Source organism: Natator depressus, chromosome 24 (assembly GCF_965152275.1).
Source record: "Natator depressus isolate rNatDep1 chromosome 24, rNatDep2.hap1, whole genome shotgun sequence".
Classification (NCBI taxonomy): domain Eukaryota; kingdom Metazoa; phylum Chordata; order Testudines; family Cheloniidae; genus Natator; species Natator depressus.
Window position 1 is genome coordinate 5,377,537 of NC_134257.1, and position 17,095 is coordinate 5,394,631.

The following is a 17,095-nucleotide window of genomic DNA, read 5'->3' on the forward strand; positions in this document are numbered from 1 at the left end:
CTCTGACTCCTTTACTTCATTCGAGCAGAGTAAAAGGGGCCTCAAAGCGGTGTGTAAATGACATTGGCTCTCATGTTATGCTGCCAGAGTAGTGAGGATCAGGCCTCCCCTCCACCCGCATATTTTAATAAAACAATTTCCCTTCCCTGTGGTAGGTTATTAAATCAATAAGAGTTTTGCAAGATCTAATTTTCTTATTTCACCCTTTGGTTTGGTTTTGTTTTTTGCTTCAGCTCTGGAAATAGACAAGTCACTTCGGCTTTGGGATCTAGTCAGTTTCTGTTCGGGGGGGAGGGGGGGCTGAACTAGATGATCTTGCGAGGTCCCTTCCTACTGTTCATCTCTGTGGTTCTACAGAGCAAACACACACAAATCCTAGGACATGGCTGCAATTTGGGATGCAAATGCCACCGGGGACTTTTTTTTGTCTATTTGCTTTCGGTGTATGTAAATAAACAGTAATGGCCAGGGAAGTGTTTCCGGTTCTCTGAGGCCTTCAGGAAACGTATTTATAATATTCTAGGCTGAATCTGCATCCCCTTGTCAAGACTTCACCCTTGCAAAAACACTGCAGGATCTTCAATGACCACAAATGAGCCGGTCCTCATTATTTCTGTCTCATCCTTCTGGCAGCTCAGCACTCCCTAACTCCACGTTGAGGTGGGCACAGAGGGGAGAGCGCCCCCTGCTGAGCCCCCACCCCGCCCCCTGCAGCACCGGGCTGGGGCATTGGGGTCTGCACTGCCTCCGAGGGAAAAGCACCCCCTACTGAGTCACCAGCAGTCACCGCCTTTCTCTTTCCCACCCACCCTCAGCCTGCTGCTGCTGAGAAAAGGCCACGCTCTTCCCCCAGGCCCTTTGTAGGGTCCTGCCAGCAGCAGCGCTGGCTCCAGGGACATTTCCACTGCCATGTGCTGGCTGCTCCTTCTGCCAGTGTCATACAGCCTACAGAGCCTGCTCCAACCCCCTCTCCGCGTCAATTCCTTTGACTTCAGTGGGCTTTGGGTCAGACCCCAAGAGCACTGGAAGTCTATGGGATATAACATGCTACATCACATTACATAGGCACTAAGTTGCAGTATCTAGGTTATGTTACAGAATATAGGTGCCAAGTTGTGGTATATATATGCTACATTACAGCGTATAGGTTCTAAGTTACAGTGTGTGTTTATAGAGAGAGATATGCTATGTTTCAATATATGGGTGCTCTGTTACAGTACCTGCGTTTATTATTTATCTGCATTATCTCCAAGAGGCCTTCACTGAGATCAGAGCCCCATTGTGCTAGGAGCTGTACAGACACACAGTGAGAGCCAGGCCATGCCCTGTGGTGCTTCCATACGCAAGGCAAACCAAATGTGGGAGGGGAAATGATTTGCTCCAGGTCACCCAGTGGGTCTCCAGCCGAGACTGGACTAGAATCCAGATCTCCTGCGTCGTAATCCAGAGCAGTGGTTGGCAGTGGCTTCCCGCAGCCCCCATTGGCCTGGAGCGGCGAACCGTGGCCAGTGGGAGCTGCGATCGGCCGAACCTGCGGATGCAGCAGGTAAAAAAAACCGGTCCAGCCTGCCAGGGGCTTTCCCTGAACAAGCAGCGGACTGGCTTTGAGAACCACTGGTCCAGAGCCTTCGCCACTGTACCACATACATGCTCTCTTATGGTACACGCATATGTATTACGTTATGGCACATAGATACTAAGTTATGGTATATACATGTAAGTTGCTGTATACAGATGCTATGTTACAACATATACATGGTGAGTTGTGATATATTTGCCAGAAGCTGGGAATGAACGACAGGGGATGGATCACTTGATGATTGATTCCCTGTTCTGTTCATTCCCTCTGGGGCACCTGGCACTTGCCGCTGTCAGAAGACAGGACACTGGGCTAGATGGACCTTTGGTCTGACCCAGTAGGGCCGTTCTTTTGTTCTTATGATAGACGCTATGTTACAACACATACGTGTTATGTAGCATTTTGGGGGAAGTTACGTTTCTGGTTTTAGCAGGAAGTTCCGCCATTTCAAAATTGTTTTTTGTTCCGAATGGGAATGAAACGTAGAATTTCAACAATTCCTGCTAAATGAATTTTTTTTAATTGTTTCGAGTCAATTGATTTTGATTGTTTTAAATCATATCAAATAAATTGTGAAACAAAAGAAAACAGAGCATTCTGTTGCATGATCAAAACCCTTTGTTTAGGTGATTTTCATCAAAAAATGAAATTCTGTGGAAATCAGCGTGTTTCTGACAAAAAAAACACCCCCATCTGTTGGGAAATTTTCAACCAACTCTAAGGCTATTCTGTACAGGTGCCACTTTACATATACGGTGCTGAGTTATGGAATATAGGTGCCAAGCTGTGGCATATAGGTGCCAGTTTACAGTATGTGGGTGCTTCTTTATGGTATATGGTATATAGGACCCACGTTGTGCTATATAGGTGCTAAGTATCATCCACCATGCACTGTTTGATCCCTGCCAGGAGACCCCCGGAGGACCCTAACCAGCTTCAGCCAGGATGGAACCTTCCACTATGATACTTTCCTCTTGAGCGAAGATGAAGGCACTCTGTATGTGGGAGCTCGAGATACCATCCTCTCCCTCCGGGTGGACAGTGCTGGGTCCATGGAGCTGACGGGCTCAGTGAGTAGAACTCGGCCTTCCCCAGAGAGTGGGGAGCATTTGGGGTGCAGGAGGGAGGCAAGCTGATCCCGGAGGCGGGGAAAGTGGAAGTTAGATCTGGGTTCTGTTCCTCTTCCCATGCCTCGGTTTCCCCATCTGTAAAGTGGGGATAATGTTACTCAGGAATTGTGAGTTGTAATTCATGAATGTTGGTAAAGTGCTTTGAACCTTAAGCAGAAGCCTCTAGAGAGAACAGAACAGAAGTGAAAAGTCCTGACTCCCTAACCCCCTTGCTCTGACCACTAGATCATACTCCCCTCCCTGACAATTTTGCTCTCAGCAGCTTCCTTTCCTTCCAGTGCACTTTTACAGGCTCTTGACCTTTTCTCCAGGTGGAATCTTCCTCCCAACCTTTGAAGAATCTCTCTCTTTCCCCCCCTTACAGATAGTGTGGCAACCCGTGCCTGAAAAAAAGCAGGAGTGTGTCTTTAAGAAGAAAAGCAATCTGGTAAGGAGCTGGGGGAGATGCTGATGCTGGTGTGGGTTGTATTATGCCCCTCGAGGGCACAGTTAGTCTTGGAGTGTATATGGAGGGCTTAGAGAGCTGGCGACAATGCTGAGGGGTGGGTGCTGGGGTGGGTGGATGCTCTGTGGTGCCGTGAGAGGTGGTGTCAAGCCAGGTGCAATTCCTGAGCCTGGTTTCTCACTCCCACAACTTGCAAAGGAAGCGATAGTGCTTGCTGGTGGACTAGGTGGCATTCTTCTCAGGGTCTCAGCGTGGGGTCCCGGGGGCGCTGGCTTGTGCTTGGGGTCTTTTAAAACATCCCATGCATGGGGGTGTTAATCCTGGTGTCCTGGCCAACTCTTCATTTGCCTCCCTAACTTCCCCTTGCAGCTCAGCTTGGTCGTGTTCTTCTTTTCCTAAACTGTACAGCTATCATGCTCCACTCTAGAGGTGGCTGCTTTTTAGGGCTGGGTAAGTGATCCCTGTGCAGCATTGCTATGCGCTGTTGAACAGCTGTTGCGTTCCACTTCAGAGGTGGATGCTGTTTAATGCTGACTAGTGATCCCTGTGTAGCATTGCTCTGTGTTATTGAACTGCTGCTAAGTCCCACCCCAGAAGTGGCTGCATTTTAATTATGGGTAAGTGATCCCAGTGAGATGTTGCTGGGGGCTGTTAAATCACGGCTGCATTCCACCCCAGAGGTGGCTGCATGTCAGTGCTGAGCATAGTGACCCTGTTCTATGCAGCCCGTGAAGCAACCTGAAATCTGAGCTGTTGTTTTTTAAGTGGCGTGTGCTTTTCTCCCACAGACAGAGTGCTTCAACTTCATCCGTGTCCTAGTGCCAGTGAATCAGACTCACCTGTACACCTGTGGGACCTATGCCTTCAGCCCCACCTGCTCTTACATTGTGAGTGTCTGCGTTGGGCTGGCGGGAAGCTCTGACTCCAGCACCTTCTGTCTGAGTTTCACCCGGCACATCGCGTCAGAGCCTGCATTCCAGAAATGGGCCAAGGCTCACAGAAGAGGCAGGTCTGGTCTGTGATTGACACTGAGGCTGCTGGCCACAGAGAGACCTTGTGATTCTCTCTGGCCCTCCAGTTCCCCAGACTGCACTGTGTAGTGTTACCTAAATCCTGACCCAGACTGGCGGGACACAGAAGGGTTTAGGGCCAGATCAGCAAAGGGGTTTAGGCACCTAATGACACAGCTAGGCACCTATTGGGATTTACAGTAGCACCTTAGTCCCACTGATCTTCAAAGGGAGTTAGGTGCCTAGGTGCATTTGAAGATCCCAATAAATGCCTACCTTTATCTTTAAGCACTTAAACGCTGGAAAATCTGGCCTTTATTGACTACCTTGTCAATGATGTGTGTGAGAGAGAGGAGACCAAGAGAGCAAAGAGGGCGGAGTCAGGACTCCTGGGTTCTATTTCTAGCTCTGAGAGGTAGTGTGGTCTAGTGGTCAGAGCGAGTGGGGGGAATAGCTCAGTGGTTTGAGCATTGGCCTGCTAAACCCAGGGTTGTGAGTTCAATCCTTGAGGGGGCCATTTAGGGATCTGGGGTAAACATTGGGGACTGGTCCTGCTTTGAGCAGGGGGTTGGACTAGATACCTCCTGAGGTCCCTTCCAACCCTGATAGTCTATGATTCAGAGTCAGGACTTGAATTCTAGTCTCTACAGAAGAGGCTTTGCTGCCCTCTGTTGGCTCTGTGTGTATGCTAAGCAGCCTCTTATATTTTCTGGTTATTTTCCTTTCCAGATGAAAGGCCCGGGTTTACAGGAGAAGTGGTGAGTTTACAGGAACCTGGGTCAACATTTTCAAACCTGGCCTCTGATTTTCTCAAGTTGCGTAACCAAAAAGAAGTAGATATGCAAAAACAAGCGGCCACGTTTTAGAGTAGTTGGCCCTGTTCTTTTGGAGTCACCAGAAGAGAGAGCTAATCTGAGCTATGGCCTGGGTTCTCCTCCAAAATTCACGGGTTTCCTGATTTGGGGTTCCTGATTATTGGGATTCCATTATAATTTGACTCTATTGGGGTTATATTATGAGTGTAGCGTAATGGATACAGCCCTGGGCTGGGTCTCAGAAGACCTGGCTTCCATTCCTGGCACCGCCACTGGCCTGTGGGTGACCTCCTTGGTAAAACACATCGATTATAATATAACATAGAGAGTTGTCTTTATTATGAAAGTTGGATTCCCCCGCCCTGTTGCCTGGAGGGGATCTGTCTCTAGACTGAACTCAAGTGACCACCGTTTGCTTTGTTCTTGTCCTGCGACTGATGGATTGATTTCTAATTCCTTGCAGAATCTGGAGAATTTCAGCCTGGTTTCTGTCAGCCAAGGGCAGCCCCTCCTCCAGGATGGGAAGGGACAGTGCCCCTTCGACCCCAGCCACAAGTATACGGCCATCCTGGTGGGTGAGTATGGAGCTCTTTGGAAATCATGGGCTGCGCAGTGACTGCGTGATGGGGAGGGAGGTGGAACCCGCAGCCCTACCGTTATAGTGCCTCGAAGCAGAGGATTCGGTCTTGAGCTGCACTCCTCGAGTCCCATGTCTTCGGTGCGGCAAGTCCAGGATTCAAAGGCCTGGGGCTAGCTTGAAAGAGGCCTTTAAGGTCCTGCTGTCATCCTTTGATGCTGTCTTAGAGATGTAGGTTTATCCCTCAATGCCCGGGTAACCCACTCTAATCCATCAGGATAACGAGTCCCAGGTCTCAAAGCACTTTACCTCTCTCTGACTAAATAACCAAGCCCAGAGGCACCGGCACAGCTGCCGGCCCGCGCGTCCCTCACCGCCTCTCTCCTCCTGCAGGTGGGGAGCTCTACACGGGGACCATGAACAACTTCCAAGGCAACGAGCCCATAATCTCCCGCGCCCTGAGCAGCAGGACCTTGCTGAAGACCGATGCCTTCCTCAGGTGGCTGAATGGTGAGGATGGGTAGGAGGGCCTGCTCCTGCTGTGGGGAAGGGCAGGGGCTGAGGTAGCATCTGAAATCCACAGCTGCCCATTTATGGTCTTCCAGACACAGGACCTGACTCTGTTACCTGGTGGGGATGGGATGAGAGGCTGCAACACCCTTTGAGCTGAGGCTACGCTCAGGCTGGCTCCGGGGCCAGTTAGAGCAGCCTCGGGGCTGCTCTAATTTACACTGTGCTCCCTGTGGCCCCCTGCCATCCCTGGAAAGCAGAGAATAACCATAGCACAGTGCACTCTACTCATGCCCACAATCTGCCCCCTCAGCTGGGGCAGGTGCAGCTCCATGCTGGCCAGGGAGGACCCTGCTCAGGAAGGATTCTCAGGGGACCAGTCCCCCTCTTGTTAAGGCCCTTTAGCTGCTTAAGAGGGCCTCACATCAGTGAGAATCAGGCCCAGGAACTCTTTGCTCGGGTCGCCGTCACCTATTAGCCAACAGGCGAACGGCTGGTACCCACTGGCCCTCAGGGATGTGTTTCCTAGGCAACAAGTCCACCGTCTCCCATGAATATTTACATGCCCCCCCTTCTGCCCTTGGGAAGCAGTGCGCAGGGATTCGGCATCTAACCCGCCTGGTCTCCTTCTCCCCACAGTCGACGCGGGCTTTGTGGCCTCCGCCAACATCCCTGGAGACGAGAAGGTCTATTTCTTCTTCCAGGAGACGGCCGAGGAGTTTGATTTCTTTGAGAAGCTCATGGTCTCCCGAGTGGCTCGTGTGTGCAAGGTATGAGGCAGGCCCCAGTTGGCTCTTGGAGCGCGTGCGCGCCTATGTCTCGTACCCTCGCATTGTGGTCTCTCCTGCTTGTGGCCTGCCCCGGTGATGACAACTGACCCACCAGTAACATAGGGCCTCCCTTCTGCCTTCCGTGGCATCTAGGCAGCTTGATTGCCTTCAGATCTGTGCCGGGGGCCTCGCATAGATGTAGCTGATGGGACCATAGCAGACAGTGACATTGATGAGGAATAAAATTCAGTTACCCCCTCCCAGAGCTGGGTTCTAGCCAAAATCTGGGACGGTTCCATTTGGATGAAAGGTGGTTGGTGTCACCTGTTTATTTACAGATATAGACAGATGCTGCCCCGTTTCCCTAGGGCCCAAGAACCAGCTGGCTGGCCTGCCTCCGCTGCCTTTCAGGGTCACACTGCAACTGTTCCTGCAGCCACGTCCTGCATTCGGACCCCATCGCTCCATGTGGGTTATGGGGCGGCGTGAGCACCGTCTATACGCATCTGTGTGGGGAACAAATATTTGATGATGGGCTCTTCAGTCTAGCAGGAAAAGGTCTAACACGAGCCAATGGCTGGAAGTTGAAGCTGGACAATTTCAAACAGGAAATAAGGCGTCAATTTTTAACAGTGAACGTAATTAAGCATTGGAACACAAGACCCAGGGTCATGGTGGATTCTCCATTTTTAAATTGGATTTTTTTCAAAAGGATCTGCTCTAGGAATGATTTTGGGGCAGCTCTCTGACCTGTTCTATACAGGAGGTCAGGCTAGATGATCACAATGGTTCCTTCTGGCCTTGGAATCTATTAATTCTGTATCTTAAGCTGGCCCACTAGCCTCCTAACAGCCCGTTACCACTGTCTGGGTGGTTTCCTGCTTGTGTCCACCGTTTTAGTTCCTCATATCTCACTGACTGCGCACGAGGGCTTATTACAACATTGTCTGGAACATCAGCTGATCAGAGCCTGGTGGTTGGTTTACTCACCACAGTTGTACCACTAGAATTCCCCCTTTTTATTTTGAGCAGGGGATTGAGTTTGGGTCTACCCACAGGGCTACCCTTCCTCTCAGACCTTCCCTTCATTCAGAATAGCTCTTCCCCTTTCCGGAGCAGCACACACACCCACTGCTGGCAGAGTTGTACCAGCACAATGGCAGCGTGGCTGCGTGCTGACCCCCAGGACAAGCCGTCCTCTCAGCCGTCCCTTTAAGGAGAGGCCCTGCTCCGGTCCGGGTGACTGGGCATTCCTCTCTCCTGCAGAATGACGTCGGAGGAGAGAAGGTGCTGCAGAAGAAATGGACCACGTTCCTGAAAGCCCAGCTGATGTGCTTCCAGCCGGGACACTTCCCTTTCAACGTGATCCATCACTCCTTTGTCCTACCCCAGCCAGGAGGGGGCGCCGTCTTCTATGGAGTCTTCACTTCACAATGGTAAGGCAGGAAACTTTCCTCTCCTGCCCAAAGGGCTCAGAAATCCCCCAAGGACCCATGTATTCCCAGGCCTGCACAGCCACAAGTCCCCTATCGCAAGAAGGACATTTTGGGGGGTGGGGTCTGTCCATCAGGCCCATTCAAATGGGTATGCTGAACCCAGAAAGTAGGACCCCTTCTGCGTTATGATTCACCCTGAATATTTTGTAATTGCAGCAGATGTAATTAACCTGTGGAACTCCTTGCCACATGGTATTGCTGAAGAAGTTGCTTAGTAAATTTCAGACCTAAGAGATGAGACTGGTGTCTAGTGGTTAGAGCAGGTGGCTTGGGGTCAGGACTCTTGGATTCTAGTCCCACATCTAGGTGTGAGTGTGATCTAATTGATTACTGGGGACTGGGAGTTGGCATGCCTGGGTTCTTTGCTCAGCTCTACGAAGGAGCATGGGCCAGTGGCCAGAGGGGGCTGCGAGTCAGGACTCCTGGATTCTATTCATAGGCAAGTGCCTGTCGCTGTGGGGTGGTGAGGGTTGATGCTTTGCAAGTGTTTGGAGGCCCTGGATGGAGGTTGCTGTGGAAGCACCTGGCATTATTATTTCAAAAAGGTTTATATGGCCAAGGAACAGCCCTTCTAGAGGGCCCCAAAGGGGTGGACTTCCCATGCCCACTGACCCACACGTCACAGGCAGGGTGTGGCTGGATCCCACGTCTGACCTGCCCACCTCAGGGTGTCCCCCTAGCGCTGGCGTGTACCACCAACAGGATCACTCGTCCCTTGGCAGGCAGATGGGAGACGCAGGCAGCACGGCGGTGTGCGCTTTCAACCTGGAGGACATCGAAAGAGTCTTCAACGGCAAATACAAGGAGCTGAACAAGGAGAGCTCCCGGTGGATGACATACAGCGATGCGGTCCCTGAGCCCCGCCCTGGCAGCGTGAGTATCATCTGCTTCACGCATCTAATCCACGGCATGAGGATGTGTGCCGAAGGATGACTTTGCAGGACAGGTTTGGGGTTAAGCCAGGCGGCTGGAACTCAGGACAACTGGGTTCAATTCCTACTGGGGCCGCTGACTTCGGGCAAGGCACTTAATTGCTTCGTGCCTCAGTTTCCCTGGATAATAGTCCATCTGCCTTGCTTTTTACGGGAAGCTGGCATAATCAACTGTGCTTTCCCCCTTTGCAAGGGTGCCTAGAGCAAAAAACCCCCAACCCCCTAAGCCTGTCACTAGCCCAGTTCCCACCTCTGATAGCCCTTCTGATCCCCTGCCTTTCTCCTCCCACTGCAGTGCGCAGTGCGCCCATCGGCAGACAAAGTCCTGACCTTCATGAAAAACCACTTCCTGATGGATGGGAAGGTTGTGCCCAGGAACAAGCAGCCGGTGCTGGTGAAGCAGAATGTGAAATATACGCGGATCGCAGTCGATCAGACCCACAGTGTTTCGGGCACCTCCTATGAGGTGATGTTCCTGGGAACAGGTACGGCTCCCATGAGCAGGGGTCACCACCTCGTCAGTGCATGGGGCTGGATTCTGCACCCAGCTGAGTGTTTACCCAATGGGAAAGCTCCCATTGGCGTCAGTGGGACAGGCGCAGGCACTTATTGCCGGAGTCAGACAGGTCATTTGTTTTCCGGTGATTGATTCAGGTGATTCAGGTGGACCTGAAATGAAACTTTTTGGGGTTTGGAATGAAACGAAAAAGTAAAAAAAAAAAAAAATTAGTTTAGTTTTTTGAGGCTTTTTTACCTTTTGAAAAAAATGAAATTGAAAATTCAAAGAAAATGTAAACATTTTGACAATTTTTTGTTTGCCAATTTGTGTATTTGTTATTTTGGAATTTGTGTGTTAGCAGAGCTGGGGGGTGTTTCACCCCATTCTGCTGGCCAATCTCAGGTCTGTTAATTGCACCCTGCCCATTGCACTTTCAGTTAGATATGGCTCTCCTTCACTTCCTGTCCCATGCATTGTTAAACACATTTACTGCTCTTCACCCCAGAGGTGGCTGCATTTTAGTGGTGGACAACGTGGTTTCTATAAGCCTGACAAGGTTGGTGCCAGCCAGCTAACAAAGTGCTTTGGAGGCATATTGGGGCAAAAGGTCCCGTATAAACGAAGGGTCGTTCTCTTTTAATTAAGCAAATTGTGTGTGAGAGAGAGAGAGAATTGAATAGACTAGCCATTTAGATCCAGATACTCCACTTCCACTGAAACTAAGAGCTTAAATACCTTTGTTACACACAGTCAACTTAGAGAAGAGATCAGCTCCTCAAAGAGAGGATGCATTGTCTCAGCCCCATGGTAAATACACTTGTGTCCCTATATTTCCTCCCACAGATCAAGGATTCCTGCACAAAGCAGTGGCTCTGGCCAGCGGTGCTCATATCATTGAGGAAATCCAGCTGTTTAAGGACCCGGAGCCTGTGCAGAACCTTCTGTTCTCACCTGGGAAGGTAGGAGACTTGCAGAGCTGCCTGGTGCAGCAGACAGGAAGGGGAGACGCTGCCCAGGGGGCTAAGTAGGTGACGTAGAGGTAACTGTGTGACATTTTCTGTGTGTCTCCCCCCCCGGCAGGGGATCCTGTATGTGGGGTACTCCAAGGGGGTCCTGCAGGTGCCGCTGGCCAACTGCAGCGTGTACAGGAGCTGTGCTGACTGTGTCCTCGCCCGAGACCCCTACTGTGCCTGGCACGGGCGCAGCCAGTCGTGCCAGGAGACCCGAGCCACAAACAAAAACACGTGAGTAGCTCAGTGTGTGGAACAGCTCAGGTGTAACCTCCGAGAGGGAAGCAGGCATGTCTAGTGGTTAGAGCAGAGCCTGGCCAGTCAGGACTCTTGGGTTCGACTCCCTGCTCTGGGAAGGGAGTGTGCTCTAGTGGTCAGAGGAAGGGGGCTGGGAGTCAGGATTCCTGGCTCTGTTCCCAATTCCAGGATGGGGTAGGGCGGGGGTGGTTAGAGCAGGGGACTGGGAAACAGGACTCCTGGGTTCCATTCTGCCTTATCCCACCGTGTGAATTTAGGAAAGTGACTTGCTTTATTTCCTGCCTGCAAAGCGGGGAAAATAACACTCCCCTGCCTCCCAGAGATTGCCAAGTGCTTTGAGATCCTCCCAGGACAGCTGCTCTAGAAGGGCAGATGGGTATTTCTGGGCCTCGGAGAGTGGGGGGAGAGGGGAGGGTGAAAAGCCCCTAGTGTTCCCTGAGCACTAGCCCGAAGGACCGCCCACCAGGAATACAGCCCTGCGGTGTCGCTAACGCACTTTGCTAGCACTGACGGGCACTCTCAGAGCATGTGCCACTGGCTAGTCACCTGTGGGTGTCAGCCAGGATCCCAGCAACAGCCACGTGCTTCCTAGTCCATGGACCCGCTGCTCAGCTGTCCTCAGCTTTCTTCTTCCTGACTGCTTTGCAATAAGCTCACGCCAGGAAATCGGTGCCTTCCCAGCTCTTGTCCTCTCCTCCACGGCGGCTCTCTGGATACATCCAAGCTGCTATTTTTAATACGCTCCCTCTGGCCCCACTTGCACCAATCTGTCCACCTGGCCTGCGAGGCTCCCAGCTGCCCTCCGAGGCTGCCTTGTCTCCCTGCCCCGGCTGAGGCGCTGGCAGGCGAGACCTGAGATCGTCCGTCAGCCAGGAGAGGTTTTCGAAACAAACAAACCAACAAACTTTGCCGGTGAAGCTGGGGCCACGTGGTGGAAGGAGAGGAGCTGCTGGTTCCCACAGCCCGTGCGCTTCCGTCCCAATCCACAGGCTCCCACCCCCTCCCGCTGTCCCAGCCCTGAGCTCCCCACCCGCACAACTCTGCCAATGCCCCTCGCTTTTGCAGAACTCCCTGTGCTTCCAGTCCCGGGCAGACTCTACAATCTCACCAAGCTGCACCCAGATCTGGAGGGTGATGGCTCTGATTGATAATAAGACAGAAAATATTATGTTGCCTCTATATAAATCTGTGGTACGCCCACATCTGGAATACTGCATGCAGATGTGGTCACCCCATCTCAGAAAAGATATATTGGAATTGGAAAAGGTTCAGAAAAGGGCGACAAAAATGATGAGGGGTATGGAACAGCTTCCATATGGGGAGAGATTAATAAGACTGGGACTTTTCAGCTTGGAAAAGAGACGACTAAGAGGGGATAGGATAGAGGCCTATAAAATCATGACTGGTGTGCAGAAAGTAAATACGGAAGTGTTATTTATTCCTTCTCATAACACAAGAACCAGGGGTCATCAAATGAAATGAATAGGCAGCAGGTTTAAAACAAACAAAAGGAAGTATTTCTTCACACAATGCATAGTCGGTCTGTGGAACTCCTTGCCAGAGGATGCTGTGAAGGCCAAGACTATAACAGGGTTCAAAAAAGAACTAGGTAAGTTCCTGGAGGATAGGTCCATCAATGGCTATTAGCCAGGATGGGCAGGGATGGTGTCCCTAGCCTCTGTTTGCCAGAAGCTGGGAATGGATCACTTGATGATTCCCTGTTCTGTTCATTCCCTCTGGGGCACCTGGCATTGGCCAGCAACCAGCTCACCTGCCGTCCCCACGTCAAGCAGCGGCTTGAGAGCGAATTCATTGCCTTGGGTTCTCAGTGTGTCACTTCTCCCTCTCTAGGAGCGACTGGCTGCAGGACATCGAGATGGGTAGGCCGGGGGCTACGTGCCAGCAGATCGGTGGGAAAGGCAGGGCCACGCCCAGGTCTCGGGACGACTCGGGCAGCAGCCTGGTAAAAAGTTGAGTATCGATCTTCCGGGTTTACTGTGCTTGGGTCACGTGTCTAACGACGGGTGGGACTCTGACACCAGCAATGCTACGAGGGGGGCTGGGGAGACCCTCTGTGAGCCGGGGGGGGCTGCCTGCTCTAGGGAGGAGCTGGAGCCAGGGAGGAACGAACGGGGCCAAGCTCAGTGCTTCTGAGGCGTCAGGTCTCCGGTGGGCTTTGGCCCTGCTTTCTGCAAACATCGTGGAGCAAATCCCAGGAGAAACTCTTCAATCAAAAATAATGTAATCAAGGCAGCGCTCGGCCCAGTAATAAATAACACGCCAGGGTGCCAGCCCCCCTGGACCACCCTACAACACCACGCCAGGGTGCCAGGCCCCCTGGACCACCCTACAACACCACGCCAGGATGCCAGGCCCCCCTGGACCCCTGCAACACCAGGCCAGGGTGCCAGCCCCCCTAGACAGCCCTACAATAACAAACTGTAGAGTTGCCCCTCTGTGCCCAATCCACTGAGGATTAGGGGCGGTTGTGGTGCTGGGAGCCTTAGCTCACACTTCAGCCGCTCGTGCTTTTAGCTCCGGAGGTCCCCACTGGTGCATCAGCCAACATGGCAGACAACACATGGTCTGACACAGCAGCCGCCGCTGGCTAGCAAATCTCCCGGTTCCCAGCCAAAAGTTGCTATTCAGTGAGCTCTGGAGTGTGCCTTCCCCGGCACTCCGCCTGCAGCCCTGCAAACCTGCCTGTGGCCAGGGCCTTTATTCCGAAACCAGCGGTCGCTAAGCAGCCTGCCTGTTGCCAGGATCTGGATCCCCAGTGGGACGGGATCAGCTCCCGGCAAAATGTCGTTATTAACCGAAAGTTCGTAATATCGGGATTGCTGCAAACCGGCACCCCAATGTACTTCGATATACTCTTCAGTGCAGGCACTGTCTCTTCGCTCCCCGTTTCTATCGCAACCAGCACAAGGGCGCCCTAGACAATAGTAGGTGACGGCCCGAGGTGCAGGGCAGTGGAGAATTGGGCCCGTTTACTCCAGTTTTGGCCTGGATTCTGCTCTTAGTGACACCAGTGTGAATCCAGAGTCACTCTGGTTGCATCCATGTAGTTTATACTGCACTCAGAGTCTAGCCCTTCCTGGCCTGACTTTCCGAACTGCTTTGCTCTTGTGGCAGCCCCCTTGAGGCGCAGAGAGAGGGGATGGGGGGTGCCCAGTACCTTTGAAAATCCGGGTTTCTCACTAGGTGCCAGGGTGGATGCCCAGGTTGGAAGTGGAGCTTGTTTTCCACAAGAACCATTTTTTGTTTTTAATGAAAACTGCTGATTCAGAGACACCAAAACATTTTGTGCATTCGTGTCGGTTTCGCACCAATTGTTTGCCAAAAACAAACCCTGACGAATTTCCAAAACTATTGAACCGTTTCAGTCTTTCACTTCAGCATTCCCTTCCATTTCCGAGTGAATTAGTCACCTAAATATGCTCAAAAATCGAAATCTTTCATTTGACCTGAAACACTTTTAGTTTTTAACTTTTCGATTGGCCACAAAAACGGTCACTGTCAGTCCAGTTCGAAAGGAATTTTGTTCCCCGCAAACGCCGTGACTCGCCCCGGCTCTAGTTGCAAGGGGCTGGTGCCAGCTCTTTGGACAGCAGCGTCAACTGGTCCAGGTGGGCAGCCAGAGACTCACCGCTCCCTCTCCCCTCCTTGTATCTTTCCAGCGTTGAGCCCAGCCCTGAACTCTGTGATTCGGCTGCCGTGCCCGCAGCTCTCCGCCCTGGCCGATTACACCTGGAGCTACCCAGGGCCGAAGACCCCGGCGGGGCTGACGGTGTTGGACAATAAGACGCTGGTGATCATCATGCAGCGCCAGGCAGCAGGCGAGTACACGTGCTGGGCCAGCGAGAACGGGCACCACCAGCCTGTGGCCCGCTATGTGGTGCGGGACCCCACGGGGGGCGACGGCTACCCCAACATCCTGAGTGAGAGCGGAGGGGACAGCACGGTCGGGGAAGGGCTGGAGCGGGGGGCAGGCCCACAGGGCAGGCACCGCTCCTACTGGGCGCAGTTTGTGACGGTGACGGTGCTGCTGTTGGTGACGCTGGCCGTAGCAATGGCCGTGGCCGCCTTCTCCTACCACAGCAAGCTCAAGGCCAAGAGCAAGGTGCAGGGCTGCAACACCCCCGAAGCCACCAAGGTGTCCAATCAGGAGAAGGTGCCGCTGAACGGAGGCCGGAGCCCGCAGCTACAAGGGCCCTTCCAGGAGCGGGCCAAGGACCCCAGGGACTGCTGTGTCCAGATGGAGGGGCTGTACCAGGACACAGACGCGGACAACAACAGGTTAAGTGCCAGCCTGGGGGCCAGGCAGGGCTCCCAAGGGGTGGCTCTGGAGAAAGCTTAAGCTGGCCGTGCCTGCCCCGACCTGCCTTTCATCTCGAAATCAGCCGTGTCGTGGTAACGAGCAGCCCTACGATAACAAACCAGTGTGTGTGTGTGGCTCACTGCTTGGGAGCAACCCTACAGTAACAAACCGGTCTGCGTCCAGCCCCCAAATTCATAACAAACGTTGTATCAGCTGGTTAGACCTCCCACACGGCGCGCGCCCAGAAACTGCACCTGCTCCTCGTCCGTGTGCCAGCTGCTGCCGCCTGCCCATGTGTGGGTCGCTCCACCACTGAAGAGCGATGGGCCCTGCCTGCCTCACTGCGCTGTCTGGGCATCACCAGCGGCCAAGTCGTGGGAGGGGCGTTAAAAAAAAACCAAAAAAAAACCCTTCTGCTTTTGGGTTTCCGCACCAACCAAGAGACAAACACGGAGCACATCTGGGGCTCTAGATGACTGGGTTCAATGGAGCTGGCGGGCAGGGCAGCACTGAAGAGAGCATGAGCCCTTCCTGGCTAGTGCCCGCTGCGGGTTCAAGCAGGGAGCAACCCCGCGGTGGGATCTGAATGTGCCCAGTGTCGCTGTGTCTACGTAGCTGCTGCTTCCCGGGCTGGTGCCCCCAGCAATTGGTGACATCCCTGCGCTGGCCTGGACTAGCTGGGAGCTGCCACGTCCCCTCCGCGAGTGCTGTGGACGAAGGCCAATAAGCGATGCTGCAGCTGCACGTTACCTAGCGTGCCCCTGGCCAGCTCGGTCCTCCCCTGTGTGGGGATGCAGTTGGTGCCAGTCGATGGCTGGATGTAGCTCTGCCGGGGCCCAATCCGGCTCCTTACAGCTCTGAATATGGGGTCTAATGTTCTGCCTTTGAGCGCAGGGTCAGCAGTTCAAATCCAGCCCCGGCTGGCAATGATCAGATCGCTGATCCTCGTCGGCCTGCGTGCAATGAGCAGCTGGGCTCCCAGTCTAGTTCCTGCGTGGCCAGAGGTCTGGATCACAACAGCCAATGCTAACTGGCCCCCGCAACGGGGAGACGGGCGATGGCCCGCATCACGGAGACTGCGCTCTGCTCTGGGGGGTGTCCTTCCATCAGAGGGCATTGAACGGTCACTCCCTGCTGTGCGTGGGTAGACGGCTTTAGGGCCTGATTCTCATTTACACTAAGGCCTCTTTACACCACTCTGGTCCGGTAAAGGAGGCATAAATTATAGCCACATCCCCTCTGCACTGCCGGAGGGGTATAAGGGGCCTTTTAGTGTAAGTGAGAACCAGGCTGAGTCCCTGGGGTTTTGGAGCCAACAGCCTGAAAAATCGGCTTGGGGGGAGGGGAGGGGACTTGCAAGGGGCTTTGGGGATGGGGAGGAGGCAGAGGTTGTGACTGAATGTGAAGTTGTTGGTTTTTTAATTTAATGTTTTTAGATTTAAGTTAAACTTTTCCCGGTAGCAGCGACGAGCGATCGAACCCTTTGTTTCACCACCTGACAGCTGCGGAAGGAACGCGGCTACCGAAACCAGCTCCGAGCCCAGCAGCTGGCCGATAGCCACACTGACAATGCCCAGTGACTGGGTCCGGAGCCTCGGAGCCAGGAGCGCAAACGTGGTGCGGTTTTTGCACGAACCACTTGGTTGCACCCGGGGCTAAACACAGCCAGGCGTGTGGATTTCCCTGGGAAAGGCTTCAGATTTCTCCCTGTCCAATGGGATCAGTTTGCTCGTTTCTAAAACC

At 53.0% G+C, this 17,095-nt stretch overlaps 1 protein-coding gene across 3 annotated transcripts in view; it reads left to right on the forward strand.

Moving 5' to 3' along the window:
• Window positions 1-16,686, forward strand: part of SEMA4A (semaphorin 4A) — a 43,856-nt gene extending 27,170 nt beyond the window's left edge. For all 3 annotated transcript variants that reach the window (XM_074938493.1, XM_074938492.1, XM_074938494.1), the window contains 13 exons: window positions 2,489-2,649; window positions 3,074-3,136; window positions 3,943-4,041; window positions 5,443-5,554; window positions 5,950-6,066; window positions 6,706-6,836; window positions 8,103-8,272; window positions 9,055-9,205; window positions 9,560-9,749; window positions 10,607-10,722; window positions 10,844-11,007; window positions 12,883-13,001; window positions 14,712-16,686. In XM_074938493.1, the coding sequence (XP_074794594.1) occupies window positions 2,489-2,649; window positions 3,074-3,136; window positions 3,943-4,041; window positions 5,443-5,554; window positions 5,950-6,066; window positions 6,706-6,836; window positions 8,103-8,272; window positions 9,055-9,205; window positions 9,560-9,749; window positions 10,607-10,722; window positions 10,844-11,007; window positions 12,883-13,001; window positions 14,712-15,391 (2,273 nt within the window). In that variant the 3' untranslated portion in view covers window positions 15,392-16,686. The remainder of the gene's footprint in view (window positions 1-2,488; window positions 2,650-3,073; window positions 3,137-3,942; window positions 4,042-5,442; window positions 5,555-5,949; window positions 6,067-6,705; window positions 6,837-8,102; window positions 8,273-9,054; window positions 9,206-9,559; window positions 9,750-10,606; window positions 10,723-10,843; window positions 11,008-12,882; window positions 13,002-14,711) is intronic.
• The last annotated feature ends 409 nt before the right edge of the window (window positions 16,687-17,095 follow it).